Source organism: Rana temporaria, chromosome 7, assembly GCF_905171775.1.
Source record: "Rana temporaria chromosome 7, aRanTem1.1, whole genome shotgun sequence".
Taxonomy (NCBI): Eukaryota; Metazoa; Chordata; class Amphibia; order Anura; family Ranidae; genus Rana; species Rana temporaria.
The window spans coordinates 136,779,321-136,798,857 of NC_053495.1; the positions used below are offsets into that span (position 1 = coordinate 136,779,321).

At 43.4% G+C, this 19,537-nt stretch overlaps 1 protein-coding gene across 1 annotated transcript in view; it reads left to right on the forward strand.

The window, feature by feature from the left end:
- ABCA4 (ATP binding cassette subfamily A member 4) overlaps positions 1–19,252 on the forward strand; it is a 304,087-nt gene extending 284,835 nt beyond the window's left edge. Inside the window, exons 46-51 of the mRNA XM_040359994.1 lie at positions 2,894–3,035; positions 3,150–3,284; positions 6,584–6,687; positions 9,951–10,043; positions 14,924–15,173; positions 18,786–19,252. Coding sequence (XP_040215928.1) covers positions 2,894–3,035; positions 3,150–3,284; positions 6,584–6,687; positions 9,951–10,043; positions 14,924–15,173; positions 18,786–18,905 — 844 coding nt within the window. The 3' untranslated portion in view covers positions 18,906–19,252. The remainder of the gene's footprint in view (positions 1–2,893; positions 3,036–3,149; positions 3,285–6,583; positions 6,688–9,950; positions 10,044–14,923; positions 15,174–18,785) is intronic.
- Positions 19,253–19,537: the final 285 nt, after the last annotated feature.

Below are 19,537 nucleotides of genomic sequence, written 5' to 3' on the forward strand. Positions count from 1 at the left end.
CTCCTACACAGTGGAGTTTCCATCCCAAAAAGTATTTTTCATTATTGTGCTCATTAGACCTAAAAAAGTAAAAAAAATTAAAATAAAAAGTTTTTTTTACTCATCTGGAATTGCCTGTTGCTATGCGGTCCCACGAAATCTGCCTTTGAAACCACCTAGGATTCTGACATCATCTCCCTCTAATGCTCCTGGGAAATGTGTGTCATCATTTCCCAGGATGCAGTGCGCTGTCCAATTATCACTCCCCATCCAAGACTTCCAGGAAGAAAGTGCTTGTAGGCTTCACAATGCCCACAAGCAAAATGACAACGGTGTAGACATAGTTTTATAAACTATCTTTTTTGAATATCTATGCGGATCGGCGGCGGTTTGTAAAATAGCAAGTGACCGGATTTATATTATAAAAAAAACGCAGGAGGAAAGGACATACATTTAAAAAATGCTAATTGTGGTTGGAACTCCGCTTTAAATCATCCAGATCCCATCTCAGAAAGTTGGGAGGTTAATTCAGGACACCTATTAACAAAGGTATGTAGGCATAAGACACATTCCCCCCTGCCACGCCCCCTAGTCTAGACCTGGTAGTAAATCCAAAAGTTTAAAAAGTAACCTATATAAAAACGCAATATCTGTCAGTCTGTCATTCATTGGTTCATTAATAATAGAGACCCTTCCATTCCAACTTTGATGGATTGTTTAACGATGGAGAAATATTTAATCATGTCTGGAACTCTGAAAAGAGAATATTGATTCGCTATTGTCACACAACTGGGTGGGCTCAGGGCGCAGTGCTTTGCGCCCTGAGCCCACTTTTTGTTTTAAGCGTAAACCTTTTTTTAAAGCCTAAACCTCTGGCTCTAATAACATGCTTAAAAAAAAAAACATTGGAATCCATGGTCCACATGTAAATTAGGGGGCCGGACTCATGGATAGGGACAGGCACCCCTGCGCCCTGCATTACGGACCGCCACTGAAGGGGAGATGAACATTTTTAGAGTTGCCACTGGAACAAGAAGTGTTGAGAAATCTTCCAATTAGGACACTTATGCGGAAATAACTGTCCAAGATAGGAGTGACGTGAAATCTCCCCAGTACAGTGAAACCTTGTATTGCGAATAACGCGGTTAATAAGCCTTTCGCAATACAAGCATTTTTACTCGGAAATACTCAGAAAAGTTTCCGAGCCTTTCCAAGGGTTTCCGAGTTCAGCCAAGCTGTCCCCGAGTATTTTCGAGGCTCTCCGGCACCCCTCCCACCTCTGACCACATGCGGTATTGCATGCCATAGAAGTCAATGCGGAACAAATTATTTTAAACTCGATTTGATATGCGAGTGCTTTGGATTACGAGCATTCTCCTGGAACGTATTATGCTCGTAATCCAAGATTCCACTGTACACAGAAACAAAACAAATAACCTGACATGAGTTGTAACCCTTAACCACTTCCCGCCCGGCCTATGGCCGATTTACGTCCGGGAAGTGGTTATGAAATCCTGACAGGACGTTCTAGAACGTCCTGCAGGATTTCATGCCGCGCGCGCCCGTGGGGGCGCGCATCGCGGCGATCGGTGATGCGGGGTGTCAGTCTGACACCCTGCATCTCCGATCTCGGTAAAGAGCCTCCGGCGGAGACTCTTTACCACGTGATCAGCCGTGTCCAACCACGGCTGATCACGATGTAAACAGGAAGAGCCGTCGATGGCTCTTCCTCACTCGCGTCTGACAGACGCGAGTAGAGGATTGCCGATCGGCGGCTCTCCTGACAGGGGGGGTTAGCGCTGATTGTTTATCAGCGCAGCCCCCCCTCGGATCGCCACACTGGACCACCAGGGATGCCCACCCTGGAGCACCAGGGTGGGCAAAAAAAAAAAAAATGACAGAAAAAAAAAAAATGACAGAAAAAAAAAAAAAAAAAAAGCATAAAGAAAAAAAAAAGATGCCAGTCAGTGCCCACAAATGGGCACTGACTGGCAACCTGGCAAAAATCAGTGCTGCCACCCCAGTGTCCATCAGCGCCACCCCAGTGTCCATCAGTGCCACCCCAGTGTCCATCAGTGCCACCCCAGTGTCCATCAGTGCCACCCCAGTGTCCATCAGTGCCACCCCACAGTGCCCATCCATGCCCAGTGCCCACCTATCAGTGCCCATCTGTGCCACCCATAAGTATCCATCAGTGCCGCCCATGAGTGCCCATCTGTGCCGCCTATGAGTGCCCAGTGCCGCCCATGAGTGCCCATCAGTGCCGCCTATGTGTGCCCATCAGTGCCGCCTATGTGTGCCCATCAGTGCCGCCTATGTGTGCCCATCAGTGCCGCCTATGTGTGCCCATCAGTGCCGCCTATGTGTGCCCATCAGTGCCGCCTATGTGTGCCCATCAGTGTCGCATACCAGCGCCGCCAATCAGTGCCACCTCATCTGTGCCCGTTAGTACTACCTCATCGATGTCCATCAGTGCCATCTCATCGGTGCCCATTAGTGCCGCCATATCAGTGCCCGTAATTGAAAGAGAAAACTTATTTACAAAAAAATTAACAGAAAAAAATAAAAACGTAATTTTTTTTCCAAATTTTCAGCCTTTTTTTAGTTGTTGCGCAAAAAAAAAAAATCGCAGAGGTTATCGAATACCACCAAAAGAAAGCTCTATTTGTGGGGAAAAAAGGACGCCAATTTTGTTTGGGTACAGTGTAGCATGACCGCGCAATTGCCATTCAAAGTGCGACAGTGCTGAAAGCTGAAAATTGGCTTGGGCGGGAAGCTGCGTAAGTACCTGGTATGGAAGTGGTTAAACATAGAAAGTGGGTCATATTTTAATTGTAATGAAGGGTCAGTTTCTGCATGTTTGCTGTTTTCTCAATTATTTTTCAAGTTTTATCATATATTGATTTACTTCCAGCATATTGTCAGACATTGCAGACGTACATCAGAACATGGGTTACTGCCCTCAGTTTGATGCCATTGATGATCTGTTGACTGGACGTGAACACTTAAAATTGTATGGTCGTCTTAGGGGAGTTCCTGAGGAAGAAGTTGACATGGTAAGATTTATGTACTATATATCAATGGTGCAACTTCTTGGACTTTGTATTATAATAATTATACCAATATTATAAGTATCCTGCCCTCTGTGTAAACTCCAATCTCTTTGACAGGTTGCAGATTGGGGAATTGAAAAGTTGGGCCTTAAAAAGTATGCAAACCAGGCAGCTGGAACCTACAGCGGTGGAAACAAACGCAAACTGTCTACTGCGATTGCTTTGATAGGCTGTCCTCCAGTGGTGCTGCTGGTTGGTATTTTAATATACTTCTCTTTTCTGTCTAATCTCAGTTCTTTAAATGGTTTATTTTATTTTAGCTCAATCAATAGGCTACCAGCACCAAATTGAAATCTTTATAACGAGGACACAGTCTTTCATCAACCAAGCAGAAGCTGCAAATGTCCCTCTCCATGTACTATAACAAACCTACTTTACTATTGCCACTAGCCTCCTATTCAGGGCCATCTTTAACGCAGGGCAAAAGGGGAAGCTGCTCCGGGCCCACTCATTATTGAGGGGCCCAAAGTAGCTGCCCCTTTGAGCCCACACTGCCAGCAAACAGTTGATAAGTGGATTCGGGAGGGCCCAAGAAAATGTTTATCCAAGGTCCAATCAATATTAAAGATGGCCCTGCTCCTATTGTCTCTTCCCATGCCTACTGCCGCTTTCAATCTGCCCTGTGAGGAGAGAGAGAGTGAGCGGAGAGAGCTGCTGCTCGTAGGAACAGGGCTGGATTGAGAATGGGTTCAGATAAAAATAAGTGGGAGTTTGGGAAGGGGGAGAGAGGCAAACAGGTTTTTCTACCTTTACAACCCCTTTAACTTGTTATCAGACTCTGCAATTCCTTTACCATTTAAATAGGTAAAACATCTTGTATTTTTGTTTGATTAGTGATATTTTTACTGTGTCTTCACTATGTGGGCTATTATTATACTGCCAACTACATTGTAACATGAAACTGATATAAAGAGACGTACGCAAAAAAATAAAAAATCACAAAATGCAGTGTAGCGCCCCCTTACTTTCAGTATGGGCACTACGCTAAAGTTAGTGGGGAATGGGAGAGTTATTTTGCTCCCATTCATAATTTGCTAAATTTGGGCTGCTGTCATTCCTGAACTGTCCTGTGGGTCAGTCTGTGCTCCAGGGGTGCCGATCCCACCCCTGGACGACAGTTGGCGCTAGAGGGGTTCTGGCAGAGCAATTTTCCCCAGCAGCCAATTAGAGGAGTTTTCCCTCGCTGGGCATGCTGGGGGAGAGTATATCTGTGGCAGACGCCTTTTTCATTGGTTCTTCGCGGGTTCCTGGTTCCAGGTGCGGCACCCACCTTCAGGGTGCGCGCATCCAACCGCCCCCCGACGTTATGGCCTACCTGGCTGGGGTCGCACGTTACGCGGGGCTCCATGTTGCTGAAAGGGGCCCCAGTGACTTGCTGGGTCCCCGGCTCTATTGAAGAGATCTCAAGCTGTGTGCTGAACGGTGGGGAATCGGCTCAAGGAAAACCCGGAGGCAGGTTATCTGAGGGGCTTGGACGAGCCATCGGGGATCTGGTGACCGGGATATTGACAGGTATACTTCAACTGTCACCCGGTGACTCAAATCTAATTTACTGGGAGGATTCGCTCAATCCATTTAGCTCATTCAAGTACTAGGCCTGTGGCAGAGGTCCATATGGCCAGGCCTGTGGCAGAGGTCTGTTCCTCCCAGCAACCTTAAGTGGCGCTTCGGCTGCCAGGCTCGTGGCAGGAGTCTGTCCGGGAGGGACTTTACCCACTCTGGCTAGAGTGGCGATGAACTGTATCCACTACTACTGAGAGCAGGATTGCTCTGTTCATATCCAGGCCTGATACTGCAAAGTTCTCTATTGCTTCATCAACCTTTCCTCTATACTTCATGTTGATGTTTGTCATGTTGGGCCGAAAATAAAGCATTCAGAAAACCTTAATTTACTGACTGGACATTCGCTCGCTAAGTCTACTCATCAACTTCACCCCTAGACAACGGTAAGAGGTAACTTAATACGCCGATCCCAAAACAACCAGCGGCTCCTGAGGGGGTATCGCTACAGAAGTATAATGCTTTCTAGAAAAGGCAGTAAAAATATATCTTACTCATACAGTACAGGACACAGCCCACTTATTTATTCACCCTGGGGGAGCACCCACCCCACTCTGTATCTTGTATCTTTGACCTTCACTCTACAAAATGGGGCTATGTTTGGAATATATTCACCATACAATTAAAAATGTTCTATCTTGATGCTAAAATCCAGTCACAGCCTCAGGTGAATTATCAGGTGTTACATCACACCACTACTCATTCTTTTTACCACCATTTTATTCTAGAACCTTCAGAATTAATTTAGGGGCTTCTGCCCACCTTTTTGCTATTTGCTGCAGTTTGGTCTACACCTGGGTTACTGCATAATCCCACCAGACACGCTTACCTGTCTCCAACACTCTACTCTGTGAGTACCCTCAAAGAAATACCCTCACTTGACGCCATGTCAGAGACCAGGCGAAAGGGAGCCAACTCTAAACAGCAGGTAAACATTTGCTCTGCCAAAGGCCTGCTCAATACTCAAAGTGACAATGCTCCCCTTGCATCGGAGCAGGAACCGCTCTTAACACTAGCTACTGAATCCAATTATAGTTTTATTTCAGCCACACAAGTGCCCTATTTGACAAAAGCAACATTTTCTGCATCTACGATGCCTTGAAAAAGTATTCATACCCCTTTGAAATTTTCCACATTTTGCCATGTTACAACCAAAAATCTAAATGTATTTTATTGGGATTTTGAGTGGGGTGGGTCATATTTAAATTAGGGGGTGCACGAGTTTAGTCAGGCCTAGGGCAGCATAAAACCTAAATACACTACTGCCAACAACTATACCTCAAAGTTCTCCAGCCGTGTGCTTTCCCCAGTTGATCGCACCCGCTATCTTCTTTCCTCAGTGCCGGCATCATCACTACGGGCACCCGGCTGGGACAGCTTGCAGCTGCACAGCCGGGTGCCCACTGCGCTAGTGCAAGAAGTGATGCGCATTGTGACTGTTCAAGTCCGTGTCCCAGAAGACTGTGGGGGAGACAGAGAAATTAGAATTTCCGTTTTGACCGACTAGGTGGTCAGAACAGAAGTGGGAGCGAGTACCTGTCCATATTGGGTACCTGACCGCCCCCTCCCCCATTCCTCAAAAGTGCCAATTCTACAAGAGGAGCAGGGGACGAGTCCTTAAAGCAGAACTTCCCCTTTTGGGTGGAGCTCCACTTCAACACAACAAGAAAATACAGAGGATAATGCGTAAAAATAAATAAAAAACTGAGCCGAAGCCTCTACCTGCCCATAATCGACTACACAATATTTATATGCAATATATTTTAATTTACCTGGCTTTTAAACATTTTCCTGACCTTGTTTAAGAAAGATAGAAAACACCTTTAAAAGTATCATCTATAATGTCAATTTAGTGATTCTCTTTTTTTAATATGTGCAATAAGTGCCACTGCCATTTCATCAATATGTTGACGTATATTTTGACAATTTAGGATGAACCAACAACAGGAATGGATCCACAGTCTCGTCGCTTCCTATGGAATTCTATTGTCGGTATTATCAAAGAAGGCCGTGCTGTTGTGTTAACCTCTCACAGGTAATTGTAGATTGTAGTACTGGCCAGTGGCAAAGCATGTGTTGCCTGCCACCTGGGGCAATGCTGGTATTGCGCCTCATGGACTCTGAGTGCCATATATATATATATATATATATATATATATATATATATATATATATATAGTACAGTATGTGTGTGTATATACGCACAGTATGTCACAAAGGTGAGCACACCCCTCACATTTTTGTAAATATTTTATTATATCTTTTCATGTGACAACACTGAAGAAATGACACTTTGCTACAATGTAGCGAGTGTACAGCTTGTATAACAGTGTAAATTTGCTGTCTCCTCGAAATAACTCAACACACAGCGATTAATGTCTAAACCGCTGGCAACAAAAGTCAGTATACCCCTGTCCAAAATGTCCAAATTGGGTCCAAAGTGTCAATATTTTATGTGGCCACCATTATTTTCCAGCACTGCCTTAACCCGCTTGGGCATGGAGTTCACCAGAGCTTCACAGGTTGTCAGTGGAGTCCTCTTCCACTCCTTAAAGGGGATGTAAAGGTAAACAATGTTTTCCCTGAATAGCTTCCTTTAATTTAGTGCAGTCCTCCTTCACTTACCTCATCCTTCCATTTTGCTTTTAAATGTCCTTATTTCTTCTGAGAAATCCTCACTTCCTGTTCTTCTGCCTGTAACTCCACACAGTAATGTGAGGCTTTCTCCCTGGTGTAGAGTGTCGTGCTCACCCCCTCCCTTGAGGGGGGAGGGGGTGAGCAGGAGAGTCAGGACGCTCTCTACATTGCAGCTAGAGAAAGGAGCGGTGTGTTAGTGGTGTCCTGACTGAGGTTTATACTATGCACCTGTATGTATGTAAAAGAGAAGTGTGGGACTGGGAATCTAAAATAATAAACAATCTGGCTAAATGGTGCAGCATCAAACCAAGCTTCAGCTGTCCCTCACTACCTTTACACTGAGAACTGCGCGATCAAAGATCGCTTAGTTCTCTGTCTGCTGTCAGTCACCGTTCTGGGCTCTGCTTTTCAGCACTCACTAGAGCCCTGGGCTGTGGAGGGGGCAGGATCAGCTGGATCTCAACATTATTATTGGGATCCCTCCAGAGCCGGGACCGGCTCTGTGACATCAGCTGACCACAGACTTTAGCCCACTGGATCCTGTGACCCACAGGAGAGGTATAACCAAAAGAGCTTTGACCATACTTATCCTTTAATACTTTTTGCTGTTTTGTGTATTTGTATTACCTTACCCTTACTGTATCCCTTTGTATATTAATCCCTAATTGAGCAGAATATCATTGCCATTAGGCAGAGAAGGCATGTGCTTATAGGCAATAGGTATAGGGATGGATTTCCTTGTATAAATATTGGCACACACACACACGGTCATCTTATATAAATTTACCTCTACGATATTCTATCGTAGAAGGAGATATTTTCTGTAAGACTTTGTGACTACAGCGACAGAATTCTCGTGTTGTGTTAATGTCTTGTGTTAAGAGTAGGGATGAGCTTCGAGTTCGAGTCGAACTCATGTTCAACTCGAACATTGCCTGTTCGCCTGTTTGGGGTGTTTGCGGCAAATTCGGAAAGCCGCGGAACACCCTGTAAAAGTCTAAGGGAGAAATCTAAAGTGCTCATTTTAAAGGCTAATATGCAAGTTATTGTCATAAAAAGTGTTTGGGGACCTGGGTCCTGCCCCAGGAGATATGTATCAATGCAAAAAAAAAGTTTTAAAAACAGCTGTTTTTTCGGGAGCAGTGATTTTGATAATGCTTAAAGTGAATGAGATGTCCATCCAGCACACGCATCACCTGTTTTCACCGGAGACAGCCCTGCGAATGACGTGGCTTCAGCGGCGACAGCTCTTATGTAGGTGAGGGCGGGGCCACCCGTCCCCCTCTGGCGCAAGGGAAAGCCCAGACTTCCACAGTGATGTGCGGGTGACCCCGCCCCCCTCTGATGTAATGCAGGTTTGTCTTTGGCACTCTCTCCCCCTCTTTTCCTGCGGCCTGCCAGGTTGCATGCTCGGATAAAGGGTATGGTGTGGATTCCACGCCATTTTTTTTTAAATTTGGTGTGGAGTTCCACTTAAAATCCATACCAGACTTGAAGGGTCTGGAATGGATATTTGGGGGGAACCTCACATCATTTTTTTTTTAATTCGACGCAGGGTTCCCTTTAATATCCATACCAGACCTGAAGGGCCTGTTAATTGAACTTGAATGACTTCTCTGTATTTTGCCGGGAGCCGACAATTCATTATAGCCGCGATTTTAAATGACTTTTTTTCCTTCAGAAATTACACTTTGTGCAGGGACAGTTCTAAGCACGGGAAACAAGCGCTACTTCACAGGCATACTATACACCCCCCAGGTACGAAATGTAAAGGAATATTTAACTTTTAATGTTTTACTTTAAGCATTATTAAAATCACTGCTCACGAAAAAACATCTGTTTTAAAACTTTTGGTCTGTTCGCTGGTTCTGGTGCGAACCGAACGGGGGATGTTCGGCTCATCCCTAGTTAAGCGTAAAAGTGGTGCCATGCCTATGCTCGCTCCAACCATTGATAAATATGACTAGCTGGGGAAGAGGGGCAAATTCCACTACTATTTTTTGCACATGCATGTATAATTACTATTGGTAAAGAACCTCCAAAACAATAAATGATTTGGTAAAGTTTGATGTAAACAGTGCTTGCTGGACTTCTTTGTCTCTACCCCAGACATTGGTACACAGTAGAGGACTAGTTTGAGTGGAAACTAATGACCTTATGTGTGAGGTTATATTAACCCTTTTCAGCCTTTTACTCCAGAGGAACCCTTCATGTCTCAAAGGACAAATTAAATAATTGGAGCCAGAAGGAAGAACTTTCCTTGCATTTATGGTCAGTGGGAAGACTAGTGTCTCTACAGTGGTGATCTAAATGCCACTCTTAGAAAGGTAATCATGCTCCTGGGTATGCCAAAGTGCCGCTGGACCCAGGGTTATGCAAGCACCATCAGGTGAGAAGTCAGTCAGCCACAGCTCAAGGGACCTCTCTCAACCTCTTGAGGGACCCTAGGGTTCCACAGAACTCTGGTGAAAAATAGCTGGTTTAGATTGTGCAAAGAAATCCAGACAGCTTACATACTGTCTTCAGTGGGAATTTAATTTTGTGTTCCAGTTCTGCAAGGCAGAGCTGCCAGTTATTTTGACCTCTATTTGGACAAAAAAAACAACTACAGTATGAAAATGTGTAGACTAACCTTATGTTGTTTTTTACTTTTTCCTTTAGTATGGAAGAATGTGAAGCTCTCTGCACCCGTCTTGCCATAATGGTTAAAGGCACCTTTAAATGTCTTGGCACAATCCAGCATCTAAAATACAAGTATGACAATTTAAATATTATATTTGTGGCATCATAAATGTTTGTGTTGGTTTGTAGACAGAAAACCTATTTTGCATTTCTTTTTATAATAGTTAATGATGGGTATAATTTATGCAGCCCACGGTCTAGGATGACAAAACATTATTTACAATGTATAAGGAAAGTTATTATTATTATACACGATTTATATAGCGTCAACAGTTTGCTCAGCACTTTCCAATGTAGATGTGGGACAGCACAATTACAGTACATTGCAATACAGAAGGTACAGAATGTTCCTAAGCTACCATACTTTTTGCCAGTTCATTCTCGCCTTGTCTGAAATGTTTCTTTCCCTGTACAGTTTCAGAATTTTACTTTATAGAAAGGCATACCATGTACCTACAATTTACTCTACTCTGGGTCTGTATCTAGGGCCGGTTCTACCAATAAGCAAGGAAGGCACCGGCCTAGCGTGCGCATCAGTAGGGGGCACCGAGCTGGCCTGTTAAGTAAGCACGCCGCCCTTATTACCGCCAGTGTTTTGCCCTGTCTCCTCCCCACATCTCCGCCTCTTCCCCTCCCTCGTTATAGCTGCTGTCTTTTAATATAAGGACACTTACCTGTCCAGGGATCCAGCATTGTACTCACCCTTGCCGGTTTTTCAATGGGCTTCGGGTCAGGCGCCAGCATCTTAAAGAGGAAGTAAACCCTGATGCATTGCATAGTGGGCCATTATGTGTCACGTACCTGAAACCGAACCCTGCGATGTCTCAGATGTCCCCGCTGGCTGGAAGCGTCCATCTTCAGCCCTCTTCCTTCCAAGGCCGGGGACTCCGGCTCTGTGACTGGCTGGAATCGTGTGACATCACTCCCGCGCATGCACATGGGAGCCGCCAGTCATGGCATGACCCCATCTAGAAACGGCACAGCGTGCTCTTTCTAAAGTGCGCATGCGCCGAATACATTGGGGCATGCACAGAAGAAATCTTCGTACGAGGAATTGTAAATATCTCCTAAACTGTGTAGATTTAGGAGATATTTCCAGCACCTACAGGTAAACCTTAATCTAGGGTGTATAACCACTTTAACTAAGGGACACTGGCAGTGAAGCCTTGCAGCTTCAATGCCAGATTACCACTGTGCATGTAGTTAAAACCAGATACCCATTCCACTACCCCCCGGAAAAAGGAATGTGGCAGGAGAGGAGAGGGGAGGGGGATATCAAATCTTTATTATTTTTTGACAAAAACATTGTGTGGGCAGATTTCTGCCGGCTGTCACGCCATTCCAGCATGTGTATTTGTATATATGTGAATAACAGGTAGGTCACTCCTCCTTTCATCAAGATTTAATATCCCAACCCCTTGTATTTAGTTGGCTAGTGGGCATGGAGGAGGAAAGGGGGAGTGGGCTGTCATTTACCACTGTGTCAGACTCTATAGTCACATGTGCTGCTCAGATGTGATAGGGAGGGAAATGCTCAGGGTAAAAAACACGCTAAGCCCCTGTTCACATCGGCACAATATGACGTTGCATGTCAAATCGGAGCCTATTGCTGGCAATAGGAGCTTCCCAAACGATTTGATGCAGATTTTCCGGCACAGCACTGATTTCCAAAACTAGTTCACTACTGCACTACGTTCGGCGACTGGGGGTGATTTCAATAGACATCTGTGCAAGAACCCGCACAGATGTCTTTCAAGACGCCCCCGAAGCCAGACTGAAATGTGGCTTTGAAATCATGCGAGTTCATATGAACTCGCACAATTTCAAAGCTGTGTTTAGTGTTAATGAGGGCTGAAAACTGAGCATGTGCACTAGCTACCAACACTGCTCTGCAAAATACCCAACTGTAGTGGGGACATGAACAGGAGGAGAGACAGAGAACAGCAGGATCAACCAGGTTTTTAGCAGAATACAGAAAATGAATCCCTTAGTGAATGAGTGAATATGAACAGCATGTAATACAGCATTTTATTGATGGAGTTTAATGACTCTTTCAATTTGACCTTCAGGTATATATATAAAACACAATTTAATGCGGTTGTGTACTCCTTTATAATTAAATGTATTCACGTATAATTATGGCAAGTACCTAAATCTGTTGTGATATCAACCTCTTGTCATCCCTTGTACAACAGCATGCAAACTGGGATAGGGTGGGGCAGCACTAAGGACCTACCGGGTTCTGCTGCATGCACATGTGCTGACAGCAAATAATAAAATGAATGATAACAAAGATAATTAATAGTGAATAAAGCTCATGACATCATTGTGTTTCTGCTCCTTCAGTGTGCAATCAGCAAGCTACATGTGAGATAGTGACACCACTGTTTTCCTTAATCCTGACCAAGAAAGTGTTGTCATCAGTGGCGGTGTGTCCATAGAGGACGCAGGAGTGCCGCCCCCTCTCACTCCTGCACCCCCACTGAATACAATACATGAATTCATGCATTGCATGAATCCATGTATTGTCGCTGCCGCCCACTATTCAGATGGCCGGCCCCCTGGTGAGCGCCGGCCATCTGAATAATGGCAGCTGGTTGGCTTAGGCAGTGCCTATCAGAGCCAGTGGCGTCTCAGCCAATCAGGTTCACCGGTTCTGGTTACCGGTAACCTGATTGGCTGAAACGTCATCGAGGGCGGGAGAAGACATCGAGGGATGGTGGAAGCAGGGTAGCTTACCCCACAAAGGTAAGTTCCGGGCGGGGGCATTTAACAGGGCACAGTGGCGCTAATTTTTGGTCACGGGGGTGCTAATTTATGGGCGTGTGGCGCTAATTTATGGGCACGGTGATGACAATTGATGGGCACGGTGGTGACAATTGATGGGCACGGTGGTGACAATTGATGGCATATTGGCTGCGTTTGGCATGGCACAGTGGTGACAATTGATGGACACAGTGGTGACAATTGATGGGCACAGTGGCGACAATTGATGGCACAGTGGCTGCGTTTGATGGTATGGCATGGCACAGTGGCGATAAATGATGGCACAGTGGCTGCGTTTGATGGCATGGCACAGTGGCGACAATTGATGGCACAGTGGCGACAATTGATGGCACAGTGGCGAAAATTGATGGCATGGCACAGTGGTGACAATTGATGGGCACAGTGGCTGCATTTGATGGGCACAGTGGCTGCGTTTGATGGGCACAGTAGCTGCGTTTGATGGGCACAGTGAGGCTGCAATTGTTTTTTTTTTTTTCGTTTGTTTGCGCCCCCCCAAAAATTTTGAGCACCAGCCGCCACTGGTTGTCACCTACCACATTTTTGCTAAAGAAAATTAAAAATGGTTTGACATATGTGCTGGAAACTGAATACATTGATTGCCAGTTGATGATTGTACTCAGAATAGTGATCCCCTGATCAAGTAGTGTTGCAGAAGCATAGGTTTGTTATAGGAATTCCCTTCACACTGTGCCTTACTGTTAATGGGAAGCTACATGCACAAACTCTTTACAGACACGTGAAAACAAATAAACAGATTCATTAAAAGTCTTCCGACCATAATCACTCAGATTATGGAGCCATACAATAACCATGGCCATGGAGGTGTAAACCTTACTTTACTTGTCTAATGTGCCTCATATACAGTAGGTGTGATCATGGTAAATGCTGAAGTATCATAGTTTTCCTACGTGTCACACACACTCCATAATGTTTGCATTGACCTAAATTGAATTAAACCTTATAAGTAGGCATTAGCAAAGCCTTATGCCGCGTACACCCAAACGGAAATTCCAACAAGAAAACCGTGGATTTTTTTCAGACTGAATTTTGGCTCAAACTTGTGTTGCATACACACGGTCACACAAATGTTGTCTGAAATTCTGACCGTCAAGAACGCAGTGACGTACAACACAACGACGAGCCGAGAAAAATTAAGTTCAATGATTCCGAGCATGCGTAGGATTTTTGTTCGTCGAAATTGCATACAGATGATTGGAATTTCAGACGAGAACTTTTCCCATCGGAAAATTTGAGAACCAGCTCTCATGTTTTTGCTGTCGGAAATTCTGACAGAAAAAGTCAGGTGGAGCCTACACACAGTCGGAATTTCCGTCCAAAAGCTCATATCGAACTTTTCTTGTCGGAATTTCCGTTCATGTGTATGCGGCATAAGTGTTTTAATTTGATCATGAAGATTATAGAATTTTGGTTTTAAGTTTTTTTTTTTGTTATAAAAAAAGATATAGGCAGAGATCTCAGAGTTTCCTGGGCAATTAAAGCCATGCCACTGGCGTGAACTTCCTTAGAGTTTAAGCATTGAGGAAGGTGGATCCTGTAGACTACTATAATTTTATTTATTTTTTTATCAATTTCTTTTTACCTTTTTGTTACCTGCAAGCACAACGGTCATCAGAGATGGCTATATACTTGCTCCCAATAGGGTGGTACATAAACCCCTCCTTGTCAGCACCTCCCACTGGACACCTGGGGTAACAAAGAGCCCAGTGCACATCAGCCTTGGGAGGGGGACCCCTTGTTTTTTTGGGGAATCTCTCTCAAAGCACCCCTAAATGCTGAAGGGCACATAGGCTGCTATTAGCATAGCAATTGAGCTGAGAGTATCTAGCCCCTTACTGTGGGTTTTCTAACTTACCTGGTGTACTAGGCTAATTTAGAACTGAGGAAGGGGGGTAGCAATGCTGTTTTTTTTTTTTTTTTTAAAGGGACCATTAACTGGCGAGCCATTGTTGGCAGATTCATCTGCAGGGTAAATCTTATTCCTTACAAAACTTGTACATGCAAGATTCAAAACTTCACATTTTTTTGTATATGGAATCAGTTATATCTTTCATGTAATATTGTTCATTTGTATTTATACCACTATGAAGTTATTAGCGAACCTTCTCCCTATTGGATTGTTGTTTAAAGTTTACTTACTTCTACAGATTTGGAGATGGTTATATTGTAACCATGAAATTGAGAGCCCAGAAGCTTGGAGCAGTCCCTGATCCAGGTCCTGTAGAGAAGTTCATCCAGAACAACTTTCCTGGCAGCTTACAGAGGGAGAAACATTACAATATGTTACAGTATCAAATATCATCCTCATCCTTGGCCAAAATATTTCAGTTACTCATCTCCAACAAAGACAGCCTCAACATTGAAGAATACTCTGTGTCTCAGACGACATTAGACCAGGTAACACATGATGGTGACTATGTAAGCAATTGACTTTCAAGTCAGTCTTGAGCCTGTCTTCAATATTCCTTGATCTATGAATGAATGAACCTTTAACTCAGAATGGTAACTTATATATCAGTTTAGGACAATATTAGTTTTTGCAAGATACATACAATTTTCTCTAATAAATTCCAAGCATGGTGGAGCATGTGACTTGCTCCTATGTGACATGCCCGGGCTAGCAGCCATTCACTAGAATCAAGCACGGCATGACCAAAGGAGGAAGATCATTGTTGGGCCCTAGTCACAGATTTCAGCACTGGTTGCATAGAAGCAAAGAGCTGTGAGGTAGTGAAAGTTGGGTGAGTGTATGGGCGTTGGTGGGGGGAAATTTCTAGAGAAACTGTCAAATTGCCAGGTATAATAGTGTTCCAACTTTTTTCCACTCTACGAAAATATTTTTTTTTCTGTGTCACTGTTGACAAGATTTCCCATTACTTCTTGTAATAACCCTATTAGGGATATAGGACACAACAAAAATCTAACAGAGGTTCTTACCTTTCCCTACTTTATCCAAAATGAAATGCACATTCTTTGGCTGGAGTTAGGCTTTTGCCCAGCAAACCAATTTCATGACATGTATCACACCTTCTTTTAATTGATGATTACACATATCCAAACATTTAACTACAATAAAGGGGATTGGACTCTCTTTGGGGTTGCGACTATTCCATCCAACAAATTCTACTTCAAAATTCTCTCCAATGTGTATGCTGGGCCTAGTGGAGGAGGTAGCACCACGTAGGGCAGTGCCCTATGTGGTGCTACCCCCTCTAAGGGAACAAAGGACCCTTCTCTCACTTTTATTTTATGCTCGCAAAGCCATCTTGCTCTGCTGGAAAAATCCCAAGGCCCTTTCACTATCATACTGGAAGGGCATCATTAACAAGGTTTTACCTATGTGTAGGGGTTGTCCAAATACATTTTTGAAAAAGTATGGCAGTGTTGGCTTTCAGACACTGGCACTCTTGGTTGAACTGAATTGTTGTCTTTAGTACTACGGTTGTAGCACTAACGTACTTCTCTCACGTGAGTATTGTAGGGTTTTAACCAAGGGATTCTTACTGGTTACTATCCAATGATGATGGTGAATGTAGATGATAGGGCTCAAAGGGCCAGATTACCAGAGCAGATACGACAGCGTATCTCCTGATACACCGTCGTATCTGTTGTTCTATCTATACGACTGATTCATAGAATCAGTTACGCATAGATAGCCAGAAGATCCGACAGGTGTAATTGTTTTACACTGTCGGATCTTAAGATGCAATACCGCGGCCGCCGCTGGGGGGAGTTCGCATCGTAAACCAGTGTCGGGTATGCAAATTAGCAGTTACAGCGATCCACGACGGTTTTTCGCGTTCGCTACGTCGCCGCTAGGCTAGTTTCCCTTCGCAAAGTTAGTCGTTTTTTTTGGTGCATTAACTTTATTCTGCAAGCGTATTGCTGTCTAAAGTATGGCCGTCGTTCCCGCGTCGAAATTCAAAATTTAACGTCGTTTGCGTAAGCCGTCCAGGAATACGGAAGTACGCTACGCGCCGCGCCGTTCGAAAAAATGACGTCACGGCGCGCAATGCACGGCGGGAGTTCGGAAACGGAGCATGCGCGGTAGGTCCGGCGTGGAAGCGCGCCTAATTTAAATGGCACACGCCCATTTAAATTGGCCCGCCTTGCGCCGGAGGCCGCCGGCGTAGGTTTTCATCGCAAGTGCTTGGTGAATCAAATTGCGGCGGTGTAACGTATCTAGGAAAGGAAGGTGGGGGGAAGTTTGTTATTTTCTTGTATTTACACATGTACCTGTAATTTTTGTATGTATTTTTCTTTTTGTTTAATAAAAATAATTTTCCCCAAAAAATAAAAAATTCTCTCCAATGGGATTTTAAGGGCAACAAATTAATATTACAATTACGACCATATTTCTCTATATTTTAGACTTTATAAAACATATGCCATATTATAAAAACAACAACATACATGCAAAATGGCTGCAATTAATCACAAATACTATATAGTAGCCAAATCCAGTTTTGACCCAGATTGGACTTTTTACATGTAAATTCTATTTTGTTTCTATATCGAAGACCCTTCACTGGGTAACCTAAGGCATTTCAATAGAAGAAAAAACCTGGCATTCACAAATTTGTATAAGTTTGTAGGTCACCACATCCCTATTAATAATGAAAAAACAATAATGACCCCCCTAAGGGTGGGACTTTGAAAGTGACCACAAACAAAAACATATAAAAATATATGAATTTTATTCAGTACAAAATATATAACAGTACAATGGAATACAGTATATCCAAAGAATTATTGTTGCTGAGGATAAACAAGAAACTGCTTAAAGTCAAACCCCAAGGCATTTCAATGGTCTTCATCTTCAACAGGAGTAAGGGTATGTCACTTTGGAATAAAATCAATCAACACTGTTTTGTGGTACAATACCAAGAATTACAGTAGTCAAACATTTCTTCAACTTAAATATATGTGAGATTGGCTTATACTTCATTGATATTTACAATGGTTTGGGCTGGCCTTTGTGTATCCATTTGAAGATCTTAGAGGGAGATGTGTGCCCCGACTAGAGAGAAGACATCCAGATTCAGAATAATGGCTGATTTAAAATGATATTAAAGGCTTTTTTTATATATTAAAATAATAAACATGTTATACTTAACTGCTCCAAGCAGCCCCAATCCTCCTCCTCTTGGGTCCCTTGCTGGTGCTTCTGGCCCCTCCCTCCACCAAGTGCCCCCAGAGCAACAGCTTGCAATGGGGGCACTCTATCAGGCTCACTCCCAAGCCCCAGCTCTGCATGGCCATTCACACACAGAGCCGTGGCTCAACCATGCCCCCCTCTCTCCTCACTGGCTTGGAGCATATGGCCAATGAGGAGGAATAGTCCTCAGAGAGCTGAGGCTCTTGTGCACATTGCTGGATCGAGATGGGGTAACTATTAGGGTGGCAGCTGCACAGAAAGGTTTTTTTCTTCATGCATAGAATGCATAAAAGTAAAAAAACATGGGCCTTTAGAACCACTTTAATTGTGGATTTTACATATATAAATCAATATTTAAGTGGAAGAAACCTTCAACTTCTGCAATTCTTAGTATTATATTGAACAGTGCTGATTGTTTTTTGATTTATTCCTGGGTGGCATACCCTTACCACCAATTAAGATAAAGACAAAGACATTGGAAAGCATTGGGTTACCTTGTCAAGGAAACAAAATAGGCTTTACTTGTAAAAAGTCCTATTTGTGTCAAAATTGGGCTTGGCTGCTATATAATATTTGTGATTATTTTCAGCCATTAGTATGTATGTTGTTTTTATTACATGGCACATGTTTTTTAATGTATACAATAAAAATAAATCTATTCTTAATTGTAATATAAATTTGTTGCTTTTAAAATCCCCTTGGAGAGAATCTTGAAGTAAAATTTGTCACATCCAAACATTTAGCTTACAATTACTGCAATGTGCTGAACCAATCCATCTTTTGTGCTCCATCGAGTTCCATCCATTGTGAACATGATGCAATAGTTATAATCTATGATTTGTTCTTTACAGGTATTTGTAAATTTTGCTAAACAGCAAACAGAAGATGAGGATATCCGTTTACATCCTCGTGTTGCAGGAGCCACACGGGACGTCAAAGTTGCACCTGCCCCTCAACCTAAAGAAAAATAACTTTGTAAAGAACTGGCTTTGTTCAATCTAATTTTCAGTGTAATTCACCAAATGTGACAGCGGATTCCTGAGATGATGAAATGGCATCTACAGGCACCATAGAGGGCTGTAACTCTGCATACAAAACTAGCACACAGCGACAGTACTTGCCATACCTCACTACAGAACGGCTTCTTAGAGCAAAATGAACAGAATGCATCTGCAAAAGTGCTGCTCTGATGTAAACGCTGTATTTTTGGTTCACATTTTAGCATGTTGGATAAATACAGAGAACAATACTATGCCAAGCCCCTTGACCCTTTATGGGTTGTCAGTTACTATATAATACATGTCTTCTAAAAGTAATACAGAAATATAATGTAACAACAATTTGATTCCTACCCTGGGTCTGCCTAAGCTTCAAGATCCATAAATTGCTCTCTAGGCACCACTTTTTACTGCACAATGCTATCTAAGCTAGATCACAAAATGAATATCCAGACCCTTTGTTGAAACTGCAGAGTGCAGCCATGTTCCAAATGCTAAATGTTAATCCTGAGACTATTCCCTTTTAAAATCCAATATATGACTCATACGAAGAGCCAGTTCTATTATGCTGATTTAATCTTCCCCTGTCTGTAGGGGAGACTGTT